Genomic DNA, 25,778 nt, shown 5'->3' with positions numbered 1-25,778 from the left:
AGTCAGCAGGTCTGAGTAACTGCAGGTGGAACCCTCTAATATTCAAGACTCATGAGGTCTGTGGTATTGGAACCATTATGTACTACAAGTTTCACCACTCCTGTGTAATCCTATGAAGTAAATATTCTTCACTCTTTCATAGAGATGATGTTGAAGCTTCCAGGAAGGGTTAGCTATGAGGAGTCTTCAGTCTTTGACTACAACCAGTGTTATGAATCTCAGCCTGAGAGGTGTCTATTTGAAACCTTTGATCCTAAAGACTCAACAGCTTTCTGGAATCCTCCTGGAGACCTGGACCAACAACAAATTTCCTTTTCTGCCTCCTCACAGATTTAATCATCTTGAATTCTCAGTACCCAACTCTCTGTCTCTGTCTCTCTCTGTCTCTCTGTCTCTGTCTCTGTCTCTGTCTCTCTCTCTCTCTCTCTCTCTCTCTCTCTCTCTCTCTCTCTCCATCATCTACTTCAGACACTCTTCTTTTTGTCCTGGCTGCTCTCAAACACATCTTCAGCTATTTGTCCTCACTGTCTTGCTGTTTTCTCTGCTCTTGCTGCCCTGGCCACATCTTCCTGCTGCCTGTGCCATCATTGCCCCCACTGCTGTCTCTGCTGTGTCCTTCTTTGTGTTGCCAGATCAACCTGCAACTAAAGATTGTGGAAAGGCCAGACAAAAGAAGCCTTTAATTGGACCAACTGTGGGAAGAACAGGGTAGTCAGCCCCCAGAGGCTTCCTCACTCAGGGCACTTGAACAGCTTGATAATAGACCGGAGAGTCTATTCTTGGGGCAACCACAGTCATTAATTTTAGCCCAGTTACAGCTTCACCATTTCAGCACCTCAGCGAATCATAGCATATGGCATGAACTATTTCAAACAGCCCTGACTGAGGCTGAGCCTTGTCATATAGTTTTCTAGATACATCCACAGGCAGGTCAAGATGGCTGGCAGTAATATGAGGGTAATTTGGCTGACCATTTGACTGACAGCCTTTTTGCTCAAGACAGCTAAGGGAGCTAGAGAAGATACAATAGCTACTAACTAGAAAATTTGAATGCCCAAACTCCCAAAGACTGCTTTTTTTGCAGGAAAAAATGAAATACCAGGAGTGCTGATAATCAGAACTTAAGTAATTTATCATTAACACTAAGAGTAATTTTAGCAGGTTTTAATGTGCTTTAATATTATCCCATACTGGCTCAGTAGCCTAGGGAGATGTGTGCCACCTGTTCCATCCCACTACCTTCTGCAAAAGCAAATGTGATAAGATTGTACATGGTAGAAAGCCATCAGAATCAAGGCAAGAGATTGGGTTAGACATTCTTGTAATAGTAGTATTCATTTTAATGACATACTGAAGAAGATTATGGAGCTTCGTGAGATTATAAACAGCAACAGAGAACCACACCATGGCTGGATTTTGAACCCAGCTGCCTGGATCCCTTCAAATCTATAGTCCTGTATCTTTTCTAACCAGGGACTCAAAGTAATCAGGTAGTAGAATTAAGAAGTGGTCCCAGGAATTAGAAATGACTCGTCCTGTGTTCTGTGTCACTTGGAGCACCCTATACAACCTCCCTGTGTCTCAGTGTTTTAGCCACTGAAATGAGAACCATGCTACTACTGACCTCACCTGCTAGCTGGGATACATCTGTTGCATCTGAAAAGCAAATGCCTTCTAGGGATCAATGTCAAACAAACGAAGTACTGTTGATGCACAAAAGTGACTACATGGAGAAAACAGATTGTTAGGAGACCAATACAGACAAGCACTTGCTCTTCACTTTTATACTCTGTCTTGGTCTCTGTAGAGGCCAAGTAGAGGTTCCCAAATTGTTGTTTAACTAAACTGTCATTAGATGCTACCAATACCCTCTAAGACCATCTTAAGTAGCAGAAAAATCATCAGTGAGTTGAATTTTGAATGCCGGTGATTAAGCTCCATAGATGAGAATCCCTTGGAACATGCTACGGGAATATTGCATGTTGGGTATTATATTGAACATCTAGATATGTTGAAATGTTATCCTAGAGGTTAATGCTCAGGCACCAGCCAAAGTTTCAGATGAGAGTCATTGTAATTCAGAAGTAAACAGAGATATAGGTTCTCCGTGTAGATATCAGAGCACATCAAAGTTCTGAATGTCAGATAACTTTGCACCATGGAACATGGATAGTGTTCCCATTGAACATGGGTGCTAGGATCAGAAATAGAAGCCCAGGACCAGTTTGATTTTACTTTTTCATCCCCACTTCATCTATTTTCAGTTTTCAAATCTAAATATGGATATTATTTGTCTGCACTTAACAAACCAGGGACTCTTACTCTCCAAGGAAGACTGTTGTCAGCACCTTCTCCACTGTACTCCAAGAACAGGGCCTGTATTGTCCACTGGGAGTCCATATGGAGAGGGACAGAAATAGGTTTTGAGGTTCACTCACCAACATTGCCTTGCATTTCATTATCTACTGGGGTCTCAGATTTCATGCAACCCAATTAATAAGTAAGCTGAGCATCCACTTTGCTGGAGGGAGAATTCTGTAAGCCTCTTAGGTGTGGAGTCTGTCGTAAATCAGAGCTGAGGCTTCTATGCCAATGCATCTGTATTCCTGAGACAGTCGAAAGTGTCATCTGAGACCAGTGGGCTATTAAATGAGCATGGCGAAAGCAATTCAGACTCTAAAGAGATGCAGTGGGGCATCTGGATTCCAAGAAAATGAATCTTGAATCTCAGAACTGATAGAGTAAGAGAGTCTTCTCATTATCCTTCCTGTATTCAGAGGCTATGCTGAAATTCCAGGTCAGGACAAAGTACCTGTCATTAATTTTGTCCTTATTTAGTTTATCTGTAATTAATATCTTCATATTTTATCTTTTACCAAAGCAGAATGCTGAGTTTTAAGGCAAGCATTAAGTAGATATAAAATGCTATATAAATCCCCACGCTTGTCTCACTTCATATATTTTTTTAAACTGAAACACAAAAGCCTGCCTTTATGCCCCAAGGAATTATGTTGATCCCTTCCACACATGTCATCAGCTTTCTACTGCTTCTATGAGAAGAGGACTATTTTCTAAGATAGTGGTGACAGCCAGTGCTTAGTGAAGGCTTCCTGCATCATAGATGGGGATAAGAATTTCCCGTGCATTAGCACATTTGACATATAATAAGCTCTGTGAATGCAAGCATAAGGTCATCATCTTGCACATAAGGAATCTTGCAAAAAGAAGAAGAAGAAGAAGAAGAAGAAGAAGAAGAAGAAGAAGAAGAAGAAGAAGAAGAAGAAGAAGAAGAGGAAGAAGTTGTTGTTATGGTCCTAGGTCACATGGGTTATCAAGATGGCCCCACGCAGCCGAGTTTTGTCCTTGAAGGTTATATGTGAGGTATGCTAGCCATATAGAAGTGCCAAGTAGGCTTTTCCTCCTCAGTGACAGAGGAAAACATGTGCCTTTGAAGTACTAGAGTGCTGAATTTCCCAGAGCTTATATACAGTGTTTCAAGTAGCACTTAATAATGAGGCTGGCTGAGATAGCAAGAAAGGGCACTGGAAAGCAAGAGGACCTGGTTGTGTGTCTTGGAGAGTGGTATATATGGAAGAATACTTACACTGTATATAAGATGGCTGGGCAGGTAAAGGCCCTTGCCAGCAAGCCTGATGACTTGAGTTTAGTCTTCAGAAGCCACATGGTAGAAGGAGAGAGCCGATTCCTGCAAGTTATCCTCTGACTTCCACATGTGCACGGTGGCACACATGCTTGCACAACCACACAGGACATAAATAAATGTAAAATGCTTATTGTAACGTATAGTAATAAAAGAAACATTGTATTGAAACAGGCTTGTGAAATAATGTTTCAATGGAATCACACAAGAGCTTCTCTATGGTGTACCTTGTGCCACATATACCTTGTGCTGGGTTAAACACCCTCACAATATTAGACCGGAAATGAGTTTGTCACCTACACTAATAATGGAAAGGGATTCTAAATTTTGAAAGTTAATAATTTGAAAGCAAACTTTCCCCATTAAAGCTTATGAACCCACTAGGTTCTATCAGAGGAATCTGTTTGTGGACAGTGGTTAAGATATGCCTGCTTTGTGTAATTTACGTCATTCTTTTGTGATTGATTGGTGTGTGATGAAATTCATCTGTGTTCATCACTATTTGGACACCATGAAATGGTAAGGAGAAAAATGAAGTTATTGATAGCAAGAAGAGCATGAAGAACAAAGAACTTTTATTGTATATGACTACACATTAGTAACTCTATCTTGTCCGTTGGGGGACCTATTACAAGCCCCCCTAATAGAAGCTGTAGATAGTATCAAACCCTATAGATACTGCATCTTTTCCAATACATGCATACTATGATAAAGCTTAATCAATTAAGTATTAGAAAAGACTAATGAAGGTAACTAATTAACGATTATAAAGACATTCTCAGAAAAGATACGTAAATGTACCTTCCCTCTTCCCTTAACTCTCCCGGAACTATAGTGTATTTTTTTTTTAGAGAACTTGACTGCAGGCACTTGAAACTGCTTTGGTAAAGGATGCCACTGCATATCCTGTCCCTGTTTTAGACTCCACATAAAAACAGGAGGAAATCCAGGGATGTTGGAAATTTGCTCAAGGTGTAACCAATAATAAATATTCACAGCTAGAATTAGGATTTGAACCACTCCCCAAACCTAGCTAATTCCTATCTGCGGAATCAGGTTATCTCTCTGGGTGCACAGTGTCCACACTTCCTCAGAGGACAATGTGATTCTTTATGGAGGGATGGGAAGTTACAAGAACCTGCACTGAAGGAGGAAAATTGTTCACTTTTGCTTATTTTGTAGCCAAAAGCTGGGTCTCTTGGATCGGGTTCGCCTTTCTAATCCTCGTGGTAGCAATACTAAAGGAAAGCTATTTACCCCTCTGAATGTAGATGCCATAGAAGAAAGCCCTTCCAAAGAGCCAAAGCCTGTTGGCTTAAACAATAAAGAGCGTTTCCGCACCGCCTTCCGCATGAAAGCCTACGCTTTCTGGCAGAGTTCTGAAGGTAATGCCCTTCTCTTCTTTCAGCTTCTCCACTTCCTTTCCCAGCCCTCCCTCTCCTTCTCACCTTTCCCTCTCTCTGCTGAAGAAGAGATTCACCTCCTGAATCCACAAAGCAAATCTTTCCCATCCCTCCTTCAGCCAACTTCATGCCTCACTTTACTTGGGCTGGATGTATCGGTGGCATAGTGGAAGAGTCATAAATGAGGAAAGTTCCCAGTGCAGGAGGCTACTATCACCTCTGTGCTTCAAATCAGAACCTTTCCAAGGAGCCATAGGACCTGCACTGTGATTGATAAGGGTGGCCATGATGAGCCAGTTGTCATGAAGGGCAACTGGACAGATATAGAGTCAGGTACATCGCTATCTGGAAATATACACACTAGAACCCCCAGGAATGGAGAAAAAGGCATTCAGAAAAAAAATGCTCTGTGTGTTAAATACGATAGAAACAATGGCCTCATGAACCTATGTCACTTTGTAGTAGGCAAAACAAGGAAGAAAATGTCATCCTAGGTGCCTGAAGCTGCCAAGGGCTTTACACTGGTTTCTTTCTCTTGAAAGCCTCCAGTAACTCAGAAAGTGACCTGCCAAGGTCACAGCAGAAATCCTTACAGCAAGAACCCACCTCAGGTCTGTCCCAGTGTGAGGTCCACATGTGTGCCTTTTGCTGCTCATGGGCTCCCACACACACACCTGCATAGCTCTCCAGATTTACCTCCTAGCATCGTCCTTCACAGCAGCTATGACCTTCTCCTATTTCTGATTCTAGCTTCTGGACCACAGAGTGGGGATGCTAAGGAAGGGTAAATGATGTCACAACTGGGGCCCAAAATATGGGAATAAAGCTGAGGTATGAATAAGGTACACACTGGAGATTCTGGTTCCACCACTGTCTCTGAGATTTTCCATTTATGATGGACTCCATTGACATACGCTTCTCCCTCACAGATGCTGGGACAGGCGACCCCATGGCAGAAGACAGGGGCTATGGGAATGACTTCCTCATTGAAGACATGATCCCTACCCTAAAGGCTGCCATCCGAGCTGTCAGGTGATGACCCTTCTCCCAACCTAAATGCCAACCCCAGGCTTCACCTTCATGCCCATAAGACACCGCTGGTAAAGAACCTTTGGAACTTGAAAGAGAACAGGAACCACTTCCTGGTCACCTTGAGTCGGGTCCTGTGAATACTTCTTACTCTATGAAGAAAGCTATCCACAGTACAATGATTCTTTCTTCCACAATAGTCAGACATCTGTTTGGAAACAGTGTTACTTTAACCTTCCTGACAGCACATCCATCAGTGTCATCGTCTTCTGACTTTAACCAGCATATATTATAAGGGGCATCAGGGTGTGTGATAAGAACACATGGAGCTTTTCCTCAACGTTCACCTCGGTTGTTAAGGATAGCTTTTTATCCTGCCTCTCTTTGTCCATCTATTCTTTTGAATCGGCATTATAACAAGAATAAATTATAGATGCCTTTGTCTGATCAAGAGAACATAATATGCTCTGTTCCTAGTTTGCTTGAGAATTCTTCAGGGAAATCAAGAGAATGTGTTAATTCTTAAAGAAAATATATCAGGCTCTGGGTATAGTCTCACTTTAATGGGTGACAGAAATTAGTTACACTATCTCCAGCAAGATGGCCAGTCTACTAAACAAAGGAGCCAAACAGCCTTGTAAGATGTGAACTCCAGCAAAGGCTGAGGTGTGGCTCCTCTCCATTGTGTTTCTTATGACAGGAAGGCTGTTAGGTAAAAATGCATCTGTTACATTTGTTAATGACTGTGCAGACTCATTCAGGGAAAACCAGTTGGTCAGACTGATCCAGAGGGGGACTCTACAGAGATATTCCAGGCTCCTGTAACTGTACTCCTCCAATTTATATAATTTTTTCAGATGCCTTAATTAAAGGAATAGCAACCCTTTTCTTTTAAGGGTCAATAGTCTAGGATTTGTGGTCCCTAGGTCTCCATCTCAAGAATATAATGTTGCTATCCTAGCACATACAGCTACATACAGCATAAGGGGGAGCATGGGCTGAATTCCATTAAAATCTCTGAGCGACTGTTCTGAACCACAGAAGTTGTTCCCCTTCACATGAAGCTAGGTAAAAGGCAGGTATACGCTGGCAAGAAATTCTGTATCATGAAGTTTATGACAAAATGAACTTGAACTGTGTCATTCAAGAAGACACCTGCTAATGGGAACTGGTAGGGTTTGGAGGGGGGGTGGAGCCTCCTGACACTAAGCTGTAAGCTTAGGTTGACACTGTGAAGGGAAGGATGGAATCCAAAGAGGGCAGCAGCCTTTAAGGAGGGCCTTGTTGATTTTCAGGAAGGAGAGAATGAAGGTGTCTCCATGCTAGACGGAACCTGTATAAATTCACAGAACAGAGCCCTAAGGAGATCAGAGCAAAATAATTAGAAACTACTGCTCTGGTTTGGTTTTCTTACTCATTTTGAGATCTTGAAACTGAGTCCCATGTAGTCCTGGTCTACCTCAAACTTATTATATGGTCATGGATGAGCTTAAACTTCTGACCTTTCTGTCTCTACCTGTAAGTTCTGAAATTGTAGACATATAACACCATGCTTAACTACTAGTGTGGTTTGGATGTAGAATGTCCAGGTATTTGCACACCTGGTCCCCAAGAAGTGGTGCTATTTTGTACGATTGTTGAATATTCTGGCATAGACCTAGCCAGGCACAATTAAGACTATAATATGGGGATGACACTTGAAGATTTATTATAGCTTGATCCCTGCTGTATCTTGAGCTCTCTGTTTCCTGGTCTGTGATGTGACTAAACAACTATGGGCTCCGGATGGTACCCTTAAGAGATGTTTCTTCCTCCATGCCTTCCCCACCAGTTGACATTCCCATAAAACTATGAGCAGAAATAAAACCTTCCATTTTAAGACCTTCTGTCTGCTATTCTGTCACAGTAGAGAAAAATCTAACATGCAGCTTATAGGAGGAAAACCATCAACCATCCTCAAGTGGAAAACAGTGTGGCAGTGAGAGCAACCAAGAGCTTCAACCTTGTTGGTACCCAAGCCTGTCTCTGATCCAGTTCTGACATGGAGACCTATGAGATGTTGCATTCTAAGAGCTATGGCTGCTCCTCTGCAAGCTGATCTATTAAAAGACTGGTCACAAAGCATGAAATGTAGTATTTTCTATGTGATGAGTAGTCAACAACTGTTCAAAGTCGTTGTTGCTACAATTTTATAATTATTCAGATGACTGGAGGAGCAGCACCAGCCAGCCCAGTAGAAGCAGAGGGGCAGGAAGCACCAGAATCCAAGGCCAGCATTCTGCCATCCAGGCCTTCTCTTTATGTTTTCTCCCTCTGTGTCTGGAGTTTGCTGTACAGGCGTAGCTGTTTCCTTCAATATCTGCCCATGGTGAACAAATGTCCCTCCTTTGCGTTACAGAATTCTACAGTTCCGTCTATATAAAAAAAAGTTCAAGGAGACGTTGAGGCCTTATGATGTGAAAGATGTGATTGAGCAGTATTCGGCCGGACATCTTGACATGCTTTCCAGGATAAAGTACCTACAGACAAGGTAATCCATTCCGATGAGAAAGGACTATGTTCTCTCATCTACTAAGGAATCCAAGTCATATGACGATAGAATTTCAGGTGACAGGCATTCAGAAGTAATGCAAAATGCAGCAGAGAAACTTCACAAACAGGAGGACACATTTAACACTGTGGATATATATATGGGCCAGCAAGCGTTACTCTCAGACTTGACCTTGGCAGGGAATAGAGAGTAATAGGACCATGGTGAGCAGGCTTCTGTCCCTTCTAAAGGAGTCAACTGTTACTGTGTTCTATTTAGTGCAATTTTTCAAAGCTCCAGAGAAGCCCTGGTCTATTTCATTGGCCAACATTAGCTTTCTGATTGGTCTGATGGAGAAAAGAAGACATGTATATATCATCTAGGTCCTGTCCATGGTGCTTTGGATAATTATGAAACTCTGATAGTTTAACATCTCAGCTGATTTTGTTCTAAGTGTAAATTTCTATTTCTATTTGTTTTTGTTTTTTGTTTTTGTTTTTTGTTTTTGTTTTTCGAGACAGGGTTTCTCTGTATAGCCCTGGCTGTCCTGGAACTCACTTTTTTAAGAATTTAAGAATTATTTAAGTGTCATTCATAACTGGAAATACAAAGCAAATTGACACCATTTGGGGAGATTATTTTTAGGTAATACCACCACTGTTATTAATCTCCTAAGTTCTTTACATATATGCATCTGGTCCATTAGAATCCCATAAGATATTTATCACATCAGAAGTTCCCTAATTATTATGGAGAAACCAAAGCTATGAGTCCAAATTTACTAACTCCAAATTTCCCAGTCTAGAAATTGAAAACCTAACAAATCAACATATGTATGTCATGTATGATATCAAAACTCTGCCTTGATCTGGCAATCATATGAAGCAATATTCTATATATGTGTAGTATTAGCACAAAAATGTACATGCATTTGCTCGGAAATACACATGGCATGAGTGATGTAATTCCCTCATATGAGAGACCTGAAGAAAAACTGACACAATTCAATGGTCACATGGCCTTCTGCCTCTGCATCCAATGGAGTATCCTCCTGACTTAGTAGGAGGAACACTACACTAATGAAGCTCTTGGTGACAGTATTATCTAGGAAGTATATCTATTCATGACTTCTAGTTGTCCCCCACACAGTGGTCAGGTTCAGTAGCTGCTGAACAAATGTATTATGTATAAACAAGTTTTCAGTCATTCCATGCTATCATCTATGCAAATATGGATGTCCCGGAGACAGAGGAAGACAGTGTGTTCCCAACAACAGGCCAGACTCCAATACTATCAGGCAGTTTTAATGTTTACATGATAGACCATTACACTGTCATGATTTTTGATAGTTATCAAGAAAATGTGTTTCTGGGGATTTTAGCTGGAGGTTGCCTGCCAAGATGATAAATTACATTCTTCAATGGGCCAGACATAAAAAAAAGCCTGACTTCAAATGATGCTGTGAGTGTCTGTTGGAAATAAAGCTGGGTTTCTAGAGGAAAACATATCCCAAGACTATTTCTGGATGCATCTTAGTGGTCACCCTGAGATGCACCCCACCGCCTCTTCCCCTGCTCCACAGCATGGTGGACAGCATCTTTCTGCTGAGCAGGTATTTTTTACAGATATAGAAGCATGGTGCTGGAACTAGGGTTGAACCATTCTTCCACTTAGAGCATCAGGCATCTATAAAGCTAAAAATGGAACCTGGAGTCTGACAGTAGATCTTTTCTAATTAGGAAGTTTGGGGATGAACAAAAGAGGTGGAAGATGAGATAGACATAATATACATGTGACATTGGCACTAAGAAATAAGGCAAAACCCTCAACCCAGTCTGTGGATTGTCTCTCTCTGGTACCCTGGAGATGAGAAAATGTTCTCACTCCCTCAGACTTCAGAAGATAGCAATATCATGCATGGCAATATCTCTCCTTTTACTCTTTTTCTCATCCTATCATGTTCCCCCTTTCACAGAGCCACATTTGAATTAAGAAATGTAAGAATTTATTTTCTCACAACAACAAAGCTTTGTTTAATCTAATCTCTCCTTTGCTTTCTTCCCCTTCTTCTTCTTTCAGAATAGATATGATTTTCACCCCTGGACCTCCATCCACTCCAAAACATAAGAAGTCTCAGAAAGGGTCAGCATTTACCTACCCATCCCAGCAGTCTCCAAGGTGGGGCTTGTGTTTGTGGAATGATGCACTGTTGAGACAAGGCCTATGCAGTGTATCCATCCCCAAATCTCAGCTTGAGTACTTTATGTGAAATCAACCCTCTCCCAAATAAAATGAATAGAGACTTGGAAGGCAGGTTCAGGTTGTGGCCACTTGAAAATCTTTTGTGCAGGTAACTTTATGCTCCTATTCCAAAGACATATAAATGTCACTTATTTCTGTGGGATTTTTTCCAAATAGAAAATAACCAGTTTCCTGGCCATAAAACAAGAGAACACTCATGAGTTTTGTTGAAAGAGAACATATTTAATGTTAGTGGAGCTAATGCGTCAGCTCACTTGCTTCCTCCTGCACAGTATCCTAGGGCTTGACCGATACCCCTTCCAAGACAAAGTGAGAGACAGCATACAGATGCCAGCACCTCTAACAATGCTGTCACTCAGATAATTCTCCTTGCTCCAAAAAATATTTTAAATTTTGAGCAAGTATTGTCTTTTTTTAAGGTCCACAGTTTGCACTTGTGTCTCTTTATTCCAAATCATCTTTAAGGCAAGCAAGATGAATAAGTGAGGGACTGATGTGCTTCGTCTTAGAGTCAAGAGCATTGGCATGGTAAAAGAAGGCCTCTACTCCTCAGCAGTAGGCTTGGCATACAATAAAGAATATTGGGACCCGAGGCTGCTGAACCTTCTAGTGGGAATGACTGTTGCTGTGTTCTGTCGTAGCTAATGTTAACAGAGAGTCCTATTTTCATATAATGCAATTTTTATAAAAAGTAAATATATTTTTTGAAAATTCCACTCTTAAAATTTTTGATTTATTTTATTATAAGTAATTGGTTAATTACTTTGGAGGTTTTGTGCTGGTTTAATATTTGTTTTTGAGACAATGTCTCATGACCTAGTCCAGTCTATCCATAAACTGTGTAGCACAGGCTGGTCTTCAACCTCCAGATTAATGGGACTACAGGAATGCAAGACTACATCCAAATAACAACTTCCTCATTTATGAGATGGTGTGGAGGGCTGTTTTTAAACTTTTTAAGAGTATAGTGTGTTAGTACATAGTTATAATACTAGCCTTTGAGAAATAGACACAGGAAAGATCTTGAGTTTGAGACCAACCCCGGTACAGAGGGAACCATATCTCAAAATAAACAAACTAATAAATCAAATAAAATAATATAAAACAGCATTATGTGGACCATATCCTGTGAATTCTCACATGCAGTCCTCTACCTCCATGGTGGGTACTTCATCACACTTGTATCATACATAAGAAAAGTGACACTGAGAGATATTAACTCCTGAAGTCACAAAACTCATAAGAGAGTTTAGGGGCTTGAAAAGAGGTCTGTAACAATAAGAAATTGTGGAACAATTTTCGTAGTTTTGCAATGTAGGCAAAACTTCACCCAGAAAATAGGTAAAGGGCCACTCAAAACTCTAATTTATCCATGTTAATTAAAATGAATTTTAGATAAATATCAAACTAAATTTACCTTTGCAAGACAAATAAAACGCTGGTGGACGGGATGTAGCACCAGGACACTACTTTTTGAAATTTGCTTTAGTTGAAGACTGTTCAGACAAAGAAGTAGCTTAGCAGAGGCAATGACTTATGAGAGGGAAAAACTCCTGTCAAGAAAAAAAAAAAACCAACACGAATGGGTTTTAGCAACATCAAGTGTCTTTGAAATATCTTATCTCCACATAATGTAAGAATATTGGAATGAACTACAATTTAGGAAGATAATAATTGCACACAGAGAAAATACAGCCTTCCCCTGATTCCTGGAGGAACGTTCTAGCATTGTTTTCTGGATGCTGCAGGTGTTTGCCATTCTTAACAAAATGAACCATGTGAAATGTGTATGCCTACTCCATGGAAATTTAGAGATCAGACACTACAGTGGAAGAGCCCTAAGACTGAAAGGCAAGGAATTTGATTTAAAAGAATAAACACTCTGGACATTGATAGATACTTGGTAGACTTCACAAACACAAAGCAAAGCCTCTTTTGCCACATCTTGCGGGCTATCTTAGCATCTTCCTGTAGGAAGGTATGAATGGCATCCACAGTCCTGACTAAGCATGCCAAAGGAACCTCTTCCAGGTTTTGTCCGTGTGAGTGAAAAACCATGGTCCCATGTACATGGTATTCCAAGTTGGAATGACCTCGCACAGTCAAAACGGATACGATGATCTTATGGATTGTTGGCTTTTCCTCAGGAATGAACCATATGTAGCCAGGGCAGCCACATCAGAAACTGAAGACCAAAGCATGATGGGGAAGTTTGTAAAAGTTGAAAGACAGGTAAGCCCTTCTATTGCCATATATGTATGTGTGTGTGTGTGTGTGTGTGTGTGTGTGTGTGTGTATACATACATAAGTGTGTGTGTGTACTTTCTTTCTTCTTTGTTTTAGATTTACTTGTTCTCATTTTATATGTATGAGTGTTTTCCTGGCATATATGTATGAGCAGCACATGCATGACTGATTCCTGCAGAGGTCCTCAGAACTGGAGCTATAGATGGTTCTTGGCCACTAGGTGGATGCTGAGATCCACACCCAAGTCATCCCCAAGAACAGGACCTGCTTTTCACTGCCAAGCCATCCTTCCAGTTCCATAGAACTGTTTTCCAGGTGCCATTTTTTTCCATATGGAGATAAGGCATAGTAAATATCACCTACCACTTTAAAAACGGAAAAGATAGGGAAATTAATTTTAATTCCCCAGTTTTTCTTTTCCTAGATGGATTATCACCCACATGTTAATTACTGTTTTGAACCTTAGAATTGCTTGTCTGTCATACAGGGAATTCAATGCATCATAAAATTGTCATGATGATTCAATGAGCTAACACATGTGAATTATGTAGAATGGTCACTGCTGTACACGCATTCCATGGTACTTTCTTAATAGATGTCAATTCTCTGCCCACCATTTCATGTTCCTTTCTGTTCTCTTTTGCTCTAGTCCCAATCTGTGGGTTATTTTCAAGAGGAGGCCTCAGTTATGGATAAGGGTCATTCAGGGTGCAAAGAGAGGTTCACATAATACACCCCATGTAGCTTATCTCTGCAGTCCACTAGATAAATAACTCCATTACATTCCTCCAGGAATAATATCCTCCAGGATGATCCATCACCCCAAACTAAACCAATATCAAGGAATTGAGAGAAAATGTCAGTGATTGGTCTCCTGCTTCTTATTTTTAAATTTTAATTTCTAATCCTGATTCTTGTGTTCACTAGCCCTGTGACCTTACACAGGTTATGTTATCTCTCTGGTCACTGCTTTGTCATGTGTGAAACAGAAATCACAATAGCATTGACCTTGTAAGGTTGTAAAAATTAGGCCAATAAAGTGCATGGCATAAAGTCAAATAGCTACTGCCTTATAACTACACCTCGGATGTACATTAGCCATGACCTGTCATGAGACTCCGAACCTCATTAAGCCAATGAGGTTTTTCATTTGCCTGATTTTGTGACCTGTGAACTGTCTGAAAAGGAAGAGCACACACAAAGGTACACAGACTTGTGTGTATTCACAGATGTGAATTGTCAGGGAAGGGACACCTCTCTCACACAGAGATGTGCATGCACTTTGCATTTGCGCTCCACACATTCCTATTTATGAATGCCGGGCCCAAAGCAGAAGCACCTTCTATAACTGCCTGAGGGTCCCAATTGGGTCTCTAGGTTTGTAAAACTCCATTTTTGCTGTCACTGCCCTCCAGTGCTTAGGTTACCAAGTATTAATAACAAACACTAACAACCTATATGCTTACTTAGAAGAAAATTTACACAAAACAAGAACCCCACGTCTTGACTGAACTCCTACCATATCTTCCAGAGGAGGACAATGAAAGCCTGTAACACTTATTCACAAACTGTCTGTGGATTTTCAATCTTTGACTCCAGTGTCATCCTTGTCTGTGTATTTCTAAATGAATGTTAATTTGTATACAGGGCCTTCTAGCAGGAGATATGGAAACTGTTGTAGCTGTTGTTATACTAAGATTTGCCAAACAACCCATCAGCACAGTGACTGTGATCCTTATTCCCAGAGAAGTAGTGACTCCCGGTGCTTGCTATTTTTCAGGTTCATGACATGGGGAAGAAACTGGACTTCCTCGTGGACATGCATATGCAGCATATGGAACGCTTACAGGTACATGTCACTGAGTACTACCCAACTAAGGGGGCCTCCTCCCCAGCCGAAGGGGAGAAGAAAGAAGACAACAGGTACTCTGATTTGAAAACCATCATCTGCAACTACTCAGAGACAGGGCCCCCTGACCCTCCTTACAGCTTCCACCAGGTGCCCATCGACAGAGTTGGCCCTTACGGGTTTTTTGCACATGATCCTGTGAAACTGACCCGAGGGGGACCCAGTTCTACAAAGGCTCAAGCTAACCTTCCCTCCTCGGGAAGTACATATGCAGAGAGGCCCACAGTCCTGCCCATCTTGACTCTTCTGGACTCATGTGTGAGCTACCACTCCCAGACAGAACTGCAAGGTCCCTATTCGGACCACATCTCGCCCCGCCAGAGACGCAGCATCACTAGGGACAGTGATACACCTCTGTCCCTCATGTCCGTCAATCACGAGGAACTGGAGCGGTCTCCAAGTGGCTTCAGCATCTCACAAGACAGAGATGATTATGTATTTGGCCCCAGTGGGGGATCGAGCTGGATGAGGGAAAAGCGGTACCTGGCTGAAGGAGAAACGGACACGGACACAGACCCCTTCACACCCAGTGGTTCCATGCCTATGTCATCCACTGGGGATGGTATTTCAGATTCCATATGGACCCCTTCCAACAAGCCCACTTAAAAGGGGTCACTGGCTGACTCCTGGTACTGTAGACAGACTTTGTACAGCTCACTTACTCTCACAACTAGCGCTTACAATGGGGACTCCACTGGCTGTGTCAAGCGCATGCATGTGCGCTGTGGCCCCCCTGCAAGCAGGGGCTTCTCGCGGCCTTCTTCCTCCCCCATCTCACTGCAACAGAATCGCTTCCTTTTCAGCATGGTTTGCATGACTTGACACTATATAAAAGGCACTGTTAGTCTCTTCTAGATACACATTTATCTGCACTTCTTCCTTTAATCACGATTGAACAAGTACAGGGAGACTTATTGATGAGCTGTGTTATTTGTTTGGTTGGCTGGTTTGGGTTTTGATTCAGATAAACTGAGAGCATAGTTTAAATTATTTCTAGGCTCATTTCCCCCTTGTGTAAATGCTCCAGTAAATTTACTGTTTTCTAAAGCAAGGAAATAATTTTCTCAACCAAAACATCCTGCATCACAATGAGGCTATCCTCTGAGCAAACAGAATAGGAACAAGATAGTCATTCAACCCCAAAGCCAAGATTTAAAACAATTATCTCTCTAAAGGAAGGCTGGCAAAATTATTTAAAAGCTCTCAGGGAGACTTGGTCTACCCGTTGTTCAGTACGGTGCCTCAGTTTATTTAACCATAAGATGTTGGTGATTCAAAATATAACATCACATGTGTTATGGACTGGTGAAGAGAAATCTTGCACACACGCCACAAACATAAAAAAATAGTTCCCAATTTCTGTAGCCAAAGATAATAAAATTTACCAGAAGTGGGGTGGTCTTCTAGGCAGGAGCTAAATTTGGTGTTTTAAAATGAAATTCCAACACCTTCTTCTGCATTACCTGAACCTGAATCCAAAACGGAGATTTGAATCAAGAGCAATCATCTTACCGTGTCCTCTATTTCAAAATGATATGTTTTGGATGTAAGGCAAATGACATGTCTTGAGACACTTGGTTGTCCTGTGGAGAGTAAGGACTCAAAACCTCCACCTGAGGACTCACCCCTTACCACAGTCTCCCCTCACGCTATCCCATTTGCATACCGGAATCCAGGAATCGTACCAAGACGCCAGCACTCTTTAACCATGGGATGTAATCTTCAGTCTTTACTCAAAGGGAGAATGATGTCTGCTTTGACTGCAAAGCATGCTTACTTGATGCTTTATAAGTGGGATCCAGGATGGGGAATGCAAATTAGTTATAAATATACAAATAGGAAGAATTCCCAGAATCACCCACTTTTACTTCTCCAGATTTTCTCAATGAAAATACTAGAACCACATAAAATCAAAAGAGCTCCTGATGTGACAACCAAGAGCCTGGAAATCCCTGCCCTGCTGCAGAAAGATGGATGTTAAGCACAAGCCACTATGTGGCCTATTGGGAGATATTGCTACTTGCTGAAAACCTCTGATGGAAAAGGTTAAACTGGCTACTCTTTGTGGATCACCACAGTATTAGTGTCTCAGTCATTTCATGCCTTTAAATATGGTTTTAAATGGTTGCCATGATGACCATCAAGATGATGAAAATACCCTTATTTAGTGTTTGAATATGACTCTCACCAGTGCTGTTGCTGTGTTGCCAAGAGCCATAAATATCATAGCAGACACCTACTTTATGTTTTCATCAATTCCCAGTGCTAGTATTCTGCCCTGTGTTGGGGAAAGAGTCTTCAGAGATCAGTTTCTTACAACTTACATGCTGATTGGCCTGTATAAAGAGCTGAGAATACAGTGATAATGAAAGTTTGTCCCCTTGATGAGAGGACCTTAAACCAAAGCAGTTCCAAGAATGATGGCAAGGACTGTGAGTTGGTAGAGGAATAGCAACATGGAGAGTCTCATGAATGGATATATGAATAGTGACATTTAAGTCCAAGGCAGGCAATATATTAATACAGTTACACACACTAGAGGTAAAGCTTTTCTTATAGATTTCAATTGATTTTTCTGGCAATCTGAAAGACAAAGGCTGTGTACCTGTTCCCTCAAATCTTTCAATATGACTTCAGTGGTGCCAGTTTGACTATAATCTAAGAAAACTTACACCTCTTCCTAGGGATTTGGTTCTTGAATCTGCTCTTCCTATATTTTTTTCACCAGAAATAACTGCCCTACCTAGCACCTAACATATACTATCCCTTTTTATGTCCATGAGTTATCGGAAACAAAAATGATGATGAGTAATATATGCCACATGGTTTTTCCTAACATTAACATTCTTTCACAACCTTCTAGCATTGGTATGTTACATTAGGATGCACTTTTTAAAATAAGTCATGTTTTATTTTATTCTTTGGGTTTTTATTTATTTTATTTTTACACTCCAGATTTTATTCCTCTCTCCCAGTCCACCCTCCAACTGTTCCACATCCCATACCTCCTCCCTACCCCATGTTTTCATGAGGATGTCCTTCCCCTCCACCCACTCCACCAGACCTCTAAACTTCCCGGAGCCTCCAATCTCTTCAGGGTTAGGTGCATCATCTCTGGCTGAACCCAGACCCAGCAATCCTCTTCTGTATGTGTTGGGGGCCTCATATCAGCTGGGGTCTGGTGTCTGGTTGGTGGCCCAGTGTTTGAGAGATCTCAGGGCTCCAGATTAATTGATAGTGCTGGTCATTCTACCAGGTTGCCCTCCTCCTCACTTCTTCCAGGCTTTCTCTAATTCAACCAAAGGGGTCAGTTACTTCTATCCATCGGTTAGGTACAAATAACTGCATCTGACTCTTTCAGCTGCTTTTTGGGTCTTCCAGAGTGTGGTCATGATAGGTCCCTTTTTGTGAGTGTTCCATAGCCTCAGTAATAGTGTCAGGCCTTGGGACCTCCCCTTGAACTGAATCCCACTTTGGGCCTGTCACTGGACCTTCTTTTCCTCAGGCTCCTCTCCATTTCCATCCCTGCAGTTTTTTCAGACAGGAAGAAATATGGGTCAGAATTTTGGCTGTGGGATAGCAACCCCTTCCTTCACTTGATGCCCTGTCTTCCTGCTGGAGGTGAGCTATGTAAGTTCCCTCTTCCCACTGTCTGGGCATTTCATGTATGGCCCCCTCCTTACCTCCCCGGTCTCTGGTGCATGTATTTTCAGGAGTTCAAATGGGGATCTTGGCCAAGAATTCTTTGAACTGGAATTTGCATTATTTTCCAAACAAGATCTAAGTTTATAGTCTTGCTTCCCTGGTGATTCAAAATCAGAGTGGCAGGAATTAGTTTTGTGTTGTTTGCCAAGCTGGTATATGTCTAGTCAGTTGTCTGTATCAGCCAAATGCAGGACGAATACTAAGGGCCCTAAGAGCTGCTTGTTTGCATCTAAGAAACAAACAGAAGAAAGATAAGATAATCTGAAATCCTTCTATTGAACTATCCTTTTTAAAAAAGATGTCTAAACCAGCCAACCAAATGTATTCAACTGAACATGTCAATACATTGCATGGTCGTCATGGCTGGTGTTCTGATCCTCAGTTGAAATGTCAATGTGAGTTCTATAACGATCCTTTGTAACACAAAAGAATCTCAGGACAGAATAATTCAAGATAATATGTATCGGAAAGCACATCAGTAGCTCTGCAGCTTGCCTAGGAAGTCATAACACTTTTAACAGAAACCCAGAAAGACTGAGAAATTAATTCCATCACAAAAAACAGGAATGGTTTTATCAGGATAAAGGATCGTCTTATATGTATTTGGCTGCCATGTTTTAAAATATATTTAAACTTTACAATTTTTAAGAAATGGGAATGAAAGTATAATTCAGTGGTAGAGTACTTGTATACCATACATTAAATTCTGGCTTTGATCCCTAGTATTGCACGACACATTGTGTGTGTGTACGCGCGCGCGCGCGCACACACACACACACACACACACACACACACACACACACACATTAGTCGGACATATTTTAGCAAGAAAAAATGAAAAGAATGAATTTTTAAATGCTAAATAAAGATAATTCTATCAGGCTGAAGAAAAGTGAAATTGTTACATTTTAAGAGATATTTAAATATTTCCATATAAGCAGATACTGAAAACTTAAGAAAAAGTGAAATTGTAGAAAGAAGGGGGAAAAAAACCCACTGAATTGAGAAAGTCCTTTTCAATTACTGTCTGTTTTTAAAACTTAGAATTCAGACTTACTAGATATGACACTAATGTTCTAAAATTTTATTTTTATGAAGAAATAATTAGAAAATACCAAAGTGTATAGGTAAAACCAAATTAATTAACCAACACTTATGCATCCTATATCTATTCTGTACAAAGCCATTTCTAAGCATTGTAGCTCAAAAGTAAACACCCTTAGAAATGATAGCATCACAGAATCTACTCAGTTTGCCAAAATTATTCTCATAATTTCATGCTACTCTGAGAGTGTAACAACGAAATATTCATTTAGCAAGATGTTCTAGATATCACTGAATACCAAGAATTATGCAACAAACATTCAAAGACCAGAAAGCTAGTCTCTGCTGTAAGAAAACTCATGACCTCAGCTGTTGATATTTGTCTTAGACTCATCATACTTGATTTCATGGCTGTGGACAACTGTCTACCAATATGAATATTCCCCCACTGGGAACATTGAATGGGGATTTTGCATTTGAGTTCACCATTCTGGACTCTGTAACATCCAATAATTGATGTAAGCACTTGGGCTCTGAAAACAGCTTTTTTCTCTATATCCTGTCATGGTGGAGGGCAGACAAGTAGCCGTGGCATCTGTTTCACCATATTGACCAAAAATGGCCTAGCACAGGCCATGGCACAACATCTATTTGAAAAAGAAGGAACTCATTCTGCCCATGGGAAGTTGAAGATTGGAGTATACGGAAGAAAGAGAAGAAATGTTCTCAGAAGTCAACTAGACTTTTGACAAGGCTGCCAGATCGACCCCAATTCTCACTCCATTGCTGCCTAGAATAGATACTCTTTGGTTCTCATGAGCATGCGCGCCCAAGAAATCCAGGACCACAGAGGTGTTCTTGGTTTAAATTTTGTAGTCAGTTGTCTTCAAAAGCATGCTATTTCCACCATGTACTTTAACCTACATTTGCTTTCTGTATCAAAAAATATTCAAAATGACATACTGTTCTTACATGCCTCAAAACTGAGCTATCTTTACCCTAAACAGGGCAGCAGAATATAGTTTAGTGGTACCCAGCTATAGAAATAAATCTTAGGGGTCAGAGTACCTATGTAGCTTTCAGAGGTTTGGAAACCATGGTGTGAAGCTAATGTTGAACAAACAAAAATGGGATAGAGATGACTTGTATTAAAAATTTGAGTCTTGGAACACTCAGAACTATTTCAGTCTATTTAAAATTTCAAGTGAGACAATCAACTATGTATAAAGTCCTTAGTGCAGTGACTGGTCCATGCCAAAACTGTTAATAATTATTTGTATCTGTTTTTATAGTATGTATAGACTCCATTACATCAGTTAGTGATATCACTTACAGACTCTAAGTTTACACCAGAAAATATTTTTTTAGGGAAAAAAAAAAAGCTGGTGGAGATATAATTCAAATTATTGCATGATAAAACTAGGATTTTTTTTAGTCGTTCTTTAACTATGTACCTGTCTGCAACTGAACATGATTATTTTTCCCATCAAAATGTGCAAGATAAGGAATACTGGAAGGAGCATTAAGAATGTGGTTCTCAGTTGCTAGCTGGTGAAAGTCCTATTGGAGAAAAAGTGCCAGATGTAGCAGTGTTCTCTAAAACATGACTTATAGGAGATATAGACAAAAAAAAAACCTAATTAAATATGAACAGAAAGCCAACTGTGGCATGATGACTACCAGGGAGCACCCTTGCCATGAATAGGACCTCTTCAAGAAGAAGGTCAAAACTTGTTCAAATTCTTCCTTGTAACTATGGTCTCAGCCTTCAGCAGCCTCAATGTCAGTATCCTTCTAGAATCAATCATAGCTCAACGGAATTGAGGAGATGTAATTTTGCATGTTCTAAAATATTCAGAGGAAGAAAATGATCACCCATATTTTTTAGGACAGGACACAGATGCTCAGACATCAGGGATTCTGAGTCTCATTGTGAGTAAAATAAAGATCCGGTAGCAGAGTGGTCCTAGGTCTCAGGTGCCCTGACTCCTGGTCCAGATGTTAGAGATGGGAGTATTTCTGGTGACGCTGGAAGATAAATTGTCTGACTCCCTTGAGAAACAGCTGAACCAGAAATGGTTTTTGAGACTTCACTCTATCTCTAGACTAGGACTGATTCTCCCATGTCACAAAGATGTCCCATCTGAATGTTTCATCTTCAAAGGGCTCAGAGAAACCTCCTGCCAATGAGCACACCTAGGGAGATACTGAAGAACAACCTTTTAACCATGTGTATAACTTCTCTCCACCCTTCTGACTATTACTGCTTTGTCTCTCATATGCTGCAAAGATTGGACAGGTTTACCTGTTTGGTTCATCCCCTGGACTCATTAAGAGCCATTCACAGATCCTTGGGTTGCACCCTCAGATACTGGCCCACTGCATGAGACTTCTCTATAGGTTTAAGGTTCTGATTTCTTTGGGAATCTGACTTGCCGCAAACTTCCAGTTCAACCATAGGTGACTGTGTACTGGAATATCTGGGGTTTGTCTGAGTATGTCTAGTTCCTCTCACTTGACCCTAGGGGATCCTAATCCTTGCCATTTCATAGATATTTCAAAGAGTACATACTCTTTGCCAAAAGCTGCATTGGATCTGTCCTTCTTAAAACATATCACGTCTGTGTAATTGTGGCAACACTTTAGGGAAAAATTTGGTATCTCATGATTCACATGCAGAAATCTAGAGTTTCCACTTGAGCTGTGCTTACATTTGCCAGAATTTAACAGTGCTCCCACAGAAATCTGTATTAAACCCATTGGTAAGATAGGATGTCTTAGTGATCCTGATTGGGCTGTTCCAAAAACTTCTGAAAGATTCAAAGAGAAAAGTGACACATTATGGTATGGCTTTGGTTTACTGGATTATTTTAAAGACTGTCATTCTGCCTGAATCCCCCCTCCTCCCAATGGCACTCCTTCAAGATTGAAGTAAGTGTCAGGAAAGAATAGTAATCTTTTGACATATTAAAAATTCAGAGATCTGTGCAACCCGATAATGGCTTAAAATTAACCAAGCCTAGCCTAGTACTTTGGAATATACCAAACTCCAATTGGAAACTTAAGATTTATGAAAAAGAAGAGACAGTTTGATTTCAGTGCTCCTTTCTTCAACTCTGCCTGCAAAACTGAGGTCTGGGATAGGAGAAGAGCTCCCCCTGCGTTCTCCTTAAGTGTTGCATGCATGAGAGTGATGCAGTTCTCTGATGCCTGCATGCTGCACCCTTAGTGTAAACCCACCCGAAGGCTGTCACTGGCTGCACAGACATCAAAAGCTGAAAGAAAAAGAGCTGCCTAGATGTCACATAGTACGAGAGAAAGAACTGAGATTTTACACTAAGCCATGGATCTCAAAAGTTTTTCCTATCCCCTGGCACTACCCCCCCCCCCAAGTGTCACATGGCAGTAGAAATGCTCCCCAGTCAGGCCCTGTGGTCCCTAAGAAGACGATTCCCTCCTCTGCAGTCAGCGTTCCAATGAAATGATCACAGACCCACCCATGCCCTGGAGAGTAGAAGAAAGACTGTCCGCGGCTCCTTTGACTATTCAGCAAGTTCTTTGAATGTTTTCACCATCCAGCTGTCGGAGGCAGAAAGCGATGCCGCATAAATTATTCACACAGTTCACATTGGAGTCCATTAGCCCTTAGAGTTTGGTGGCCACAGATATTCCCACAAACACCCTTTGTTCTCGGTCCCCACAGATCCTCTGTCACCATATTTACCTGAACAAGTTCAAAAGTATCCCAGGCTCAGCTGACTCTCATCTTCTTTCTCTAGACTGTATCTTTATTTCAGGGCTTTGAAATTTTGCAGACACAAACAGGCCTTTAAAAAAAAAAAGTTCTCTGAGAGGCCAAAAGTGCAGATCAATTATTACTCCATCTTTCAATATTAAGAGAACAAGAATCTGCACGGACACCAAATGGATCTCCTAACTGGGCCATGCTTTACCCTTCTGAATCCATTTCCAGGGAACGAGAGATCAGGTCCACCCTCCAACCCTCCCTGAGGGCTAAATGGAGGATTTGGATAGCCCTTCAGTCAAATTGCAGACCCAAGCTGTTAGAGAGAGAACCTGTGCCCAATTCTGAAAAGCTAACCTAGGATGGATGCACATTATCAGTTCTGCCAGTCCTTCCCATTTAAAAAAAAAAAAAAAAAAGAATCTCTCCATCTCTCCCTCTTGCCTAAGATGGGCTGTGACTACCCCCCTCTCCCTGGTCCTGATATAGTACTGATGGAAGACACCGACTGTGGAAGAACAAGTTGAGGTTTGCAATGACATGAGTCACTGTATTTGATTTTAGGTTGATTTTATTTCACCCCTTTTTACGGCATAGAATTCTGGTGCCTTGCTCCCTGGATTTGTCTCCGTGCTCTGAGTAGGCTCTCCACATTCTGGCTTACACGGGAACACAACTATTCCACAAGTGCCCTTTAGTGCTCTTTATAATATGGTTTCCTGTAATTTTTAAACTGTATGTGTAATTTATATTCTGGCTCTGTCCGATATTTGACAACTTTAATAGGTTGATTTCCATATATATATTATGCAAACAATTCTTACCTGATTTTTTTATGTTCTATCTCAAAATCAATAAAGATTGCACCACTTATTAATAAATGGATGATTCAATGATTCTGTGAAAAAATGTTTCCGAAATGCGTCAGAACACTCTCTGGGGTTGTGTAACACAGGGTCAAAGGCACAGGTTGATGCTACAGAAAAATCTTGAAAATATTCATGGCCTACTACAACAAAAAATTATTTCTTGTCCAAATGAAGATCCATCGTAGACTGCCACAATGCTTAAAAATAATGCAAAGATTTGTTGTCCTTTTTAGCATGGAATACACTGGAACCCATTTCCATCCACCTATCAAGCGTAGCCAGAAAATGAGAAAATGTAAAAGTCATACCATCTTATTATCTCCCTGGGACTCAGTGACTTTCTGGTCACATTTTCATTGGCCAGACCTTGTCATGTGGTACTAAGAAGCCTGCACAGGAAGATGGGATGTGTAGTCTTCAGTAGAGCTCAGGATGAGGAAATGGTGTTAAAGCCAAAAAACTTTCCCTAGAAATGACTAGAGTTGCAAATATACACATGAGAACAATTTATTTGCAGAATTTGCCAAAGGTTGTCTTCTTACTAATGGTGCACATTTCAAAATAATCAACTCAGAATATACTGATTCTTGGTTGTGAATTGGGATATTGGTGAGTACACAAAGGTATGGGTCAACTTTCCAATTTTGTCTCCTAAACATTTGGATATCTATGATCCTTGCTTATATAACATTCTTGCTTTTTTTTCATGTCAAACTCTATTTAGTTCTGTTCAAAAAATACTTGTTTATTACTTAATAGACATTCACTGAAGTTCCTCTACACTGTGCCTAGCATTTGAGGTACACTATTTTACCACAGAATACCAGGACTACATTGGCATCAAGATCATTTCAGTTCAGTGACGTGTAATGGTAGAGAATCAAGAGCCTGTGGACACACAAAGAAAGGTGTTCACCTATAGTACAATTATATGAGAACTCCTTAAGAGAAAATGAGTCCTTGATGGAAAATGCAAAGGCAATTTAGCAAAGCCACATGCAAAGATGATTATAAGAGTTGGCAGATATTAGAGAAGGCGTATTCTATTAAAAGTAAAGTCTTTTTTTTAAAATAGTATCCTCTGCCTATGGTAAGCAACTCAGGGGTGTGTATAGTTTTGGGAAAACTGAGAACACTCTAAGTGTAAGGAGATATTGTACTTGAAATGCAGCATTAGGGAGGATATGGGTCCAAAAAGACAAAGCCTTCCAGGCACATCAACAGTCTTGGAACTTAATAGCTCTAAGTCAAAAAGGTCACAAGACAAAGGGAAAAATTCACTTCCCCTTGGAGAAAACTTCTGCCTATATGCAAGGTCTGAAACCTCACCTGATTTCTGACCTCTGCCTCTACCAGCATCATCAGACTCTATTT

General features: G+C 40.8%; 1 protein-coding gene across 3 annotated transcripts in view; it reads left to right on the top strand.

Annotated features, from left to right (window-relative positions):
• Positions 1-24,444, top strand: part of Kcnq3 (potassium voltage-gated channel, subfamily Q, member 3) — a 300,263-nt gene extending 275,819 nt beyond the window's left edge. The window contains exons 10-15 of one of the 3 annotated variants that reach the window (NM_152923.3): positions 4,844-5,046; positions 5,994-6,096; positions 8,492-8,623; positions 10,703-10,801; positions 13,033-13,117; positions 14,913-24,444. In NM_152923.3, coding sequence (NP_690887.2) covers positions 4,844-5,046; positions 5,994-6,096; positions 8,492-8,623; positions 10,703-10,801; positions 13,033-13,117; positions 14,913-15,647 — 1,357 coding nt within the window. In that variant the 3' untranslated portion in view covers positions 15,648-24,444. Of the gene's footprint in view, positions 1-4,843; positions 5,047-5,993; positions 6,097-8,491; positions 8,624-10,702; positions 10,802-13,032; positions 13,118-14,912 lie in introns of those variants that run through there. The other 2 variants (XM_011245408.3, XR_875218.2) reach the window with 2 other exon arrangements.
• The last annotated feature ends 1,334 nt before the right edge of the window (positions 24,445-25,778 follow it).

Source organism: Mus musculus, chromosome 15 (assembly GCF_000001635.26).
Source record: "Mus musculus strain C57BL/6J chromosome 15, GRCm38.p6 C57BL/6J".
NCBI lineage: Eukaryota > Metazoa > Chordata > Mammalia > Rodentia > Muridae > Mus > Mus musculus.
The sequence above is the reverse complement of the archived record's forward strand: the minus strand, read 5'-3'. Positions and strand labels throughout refer to the sequence as shown.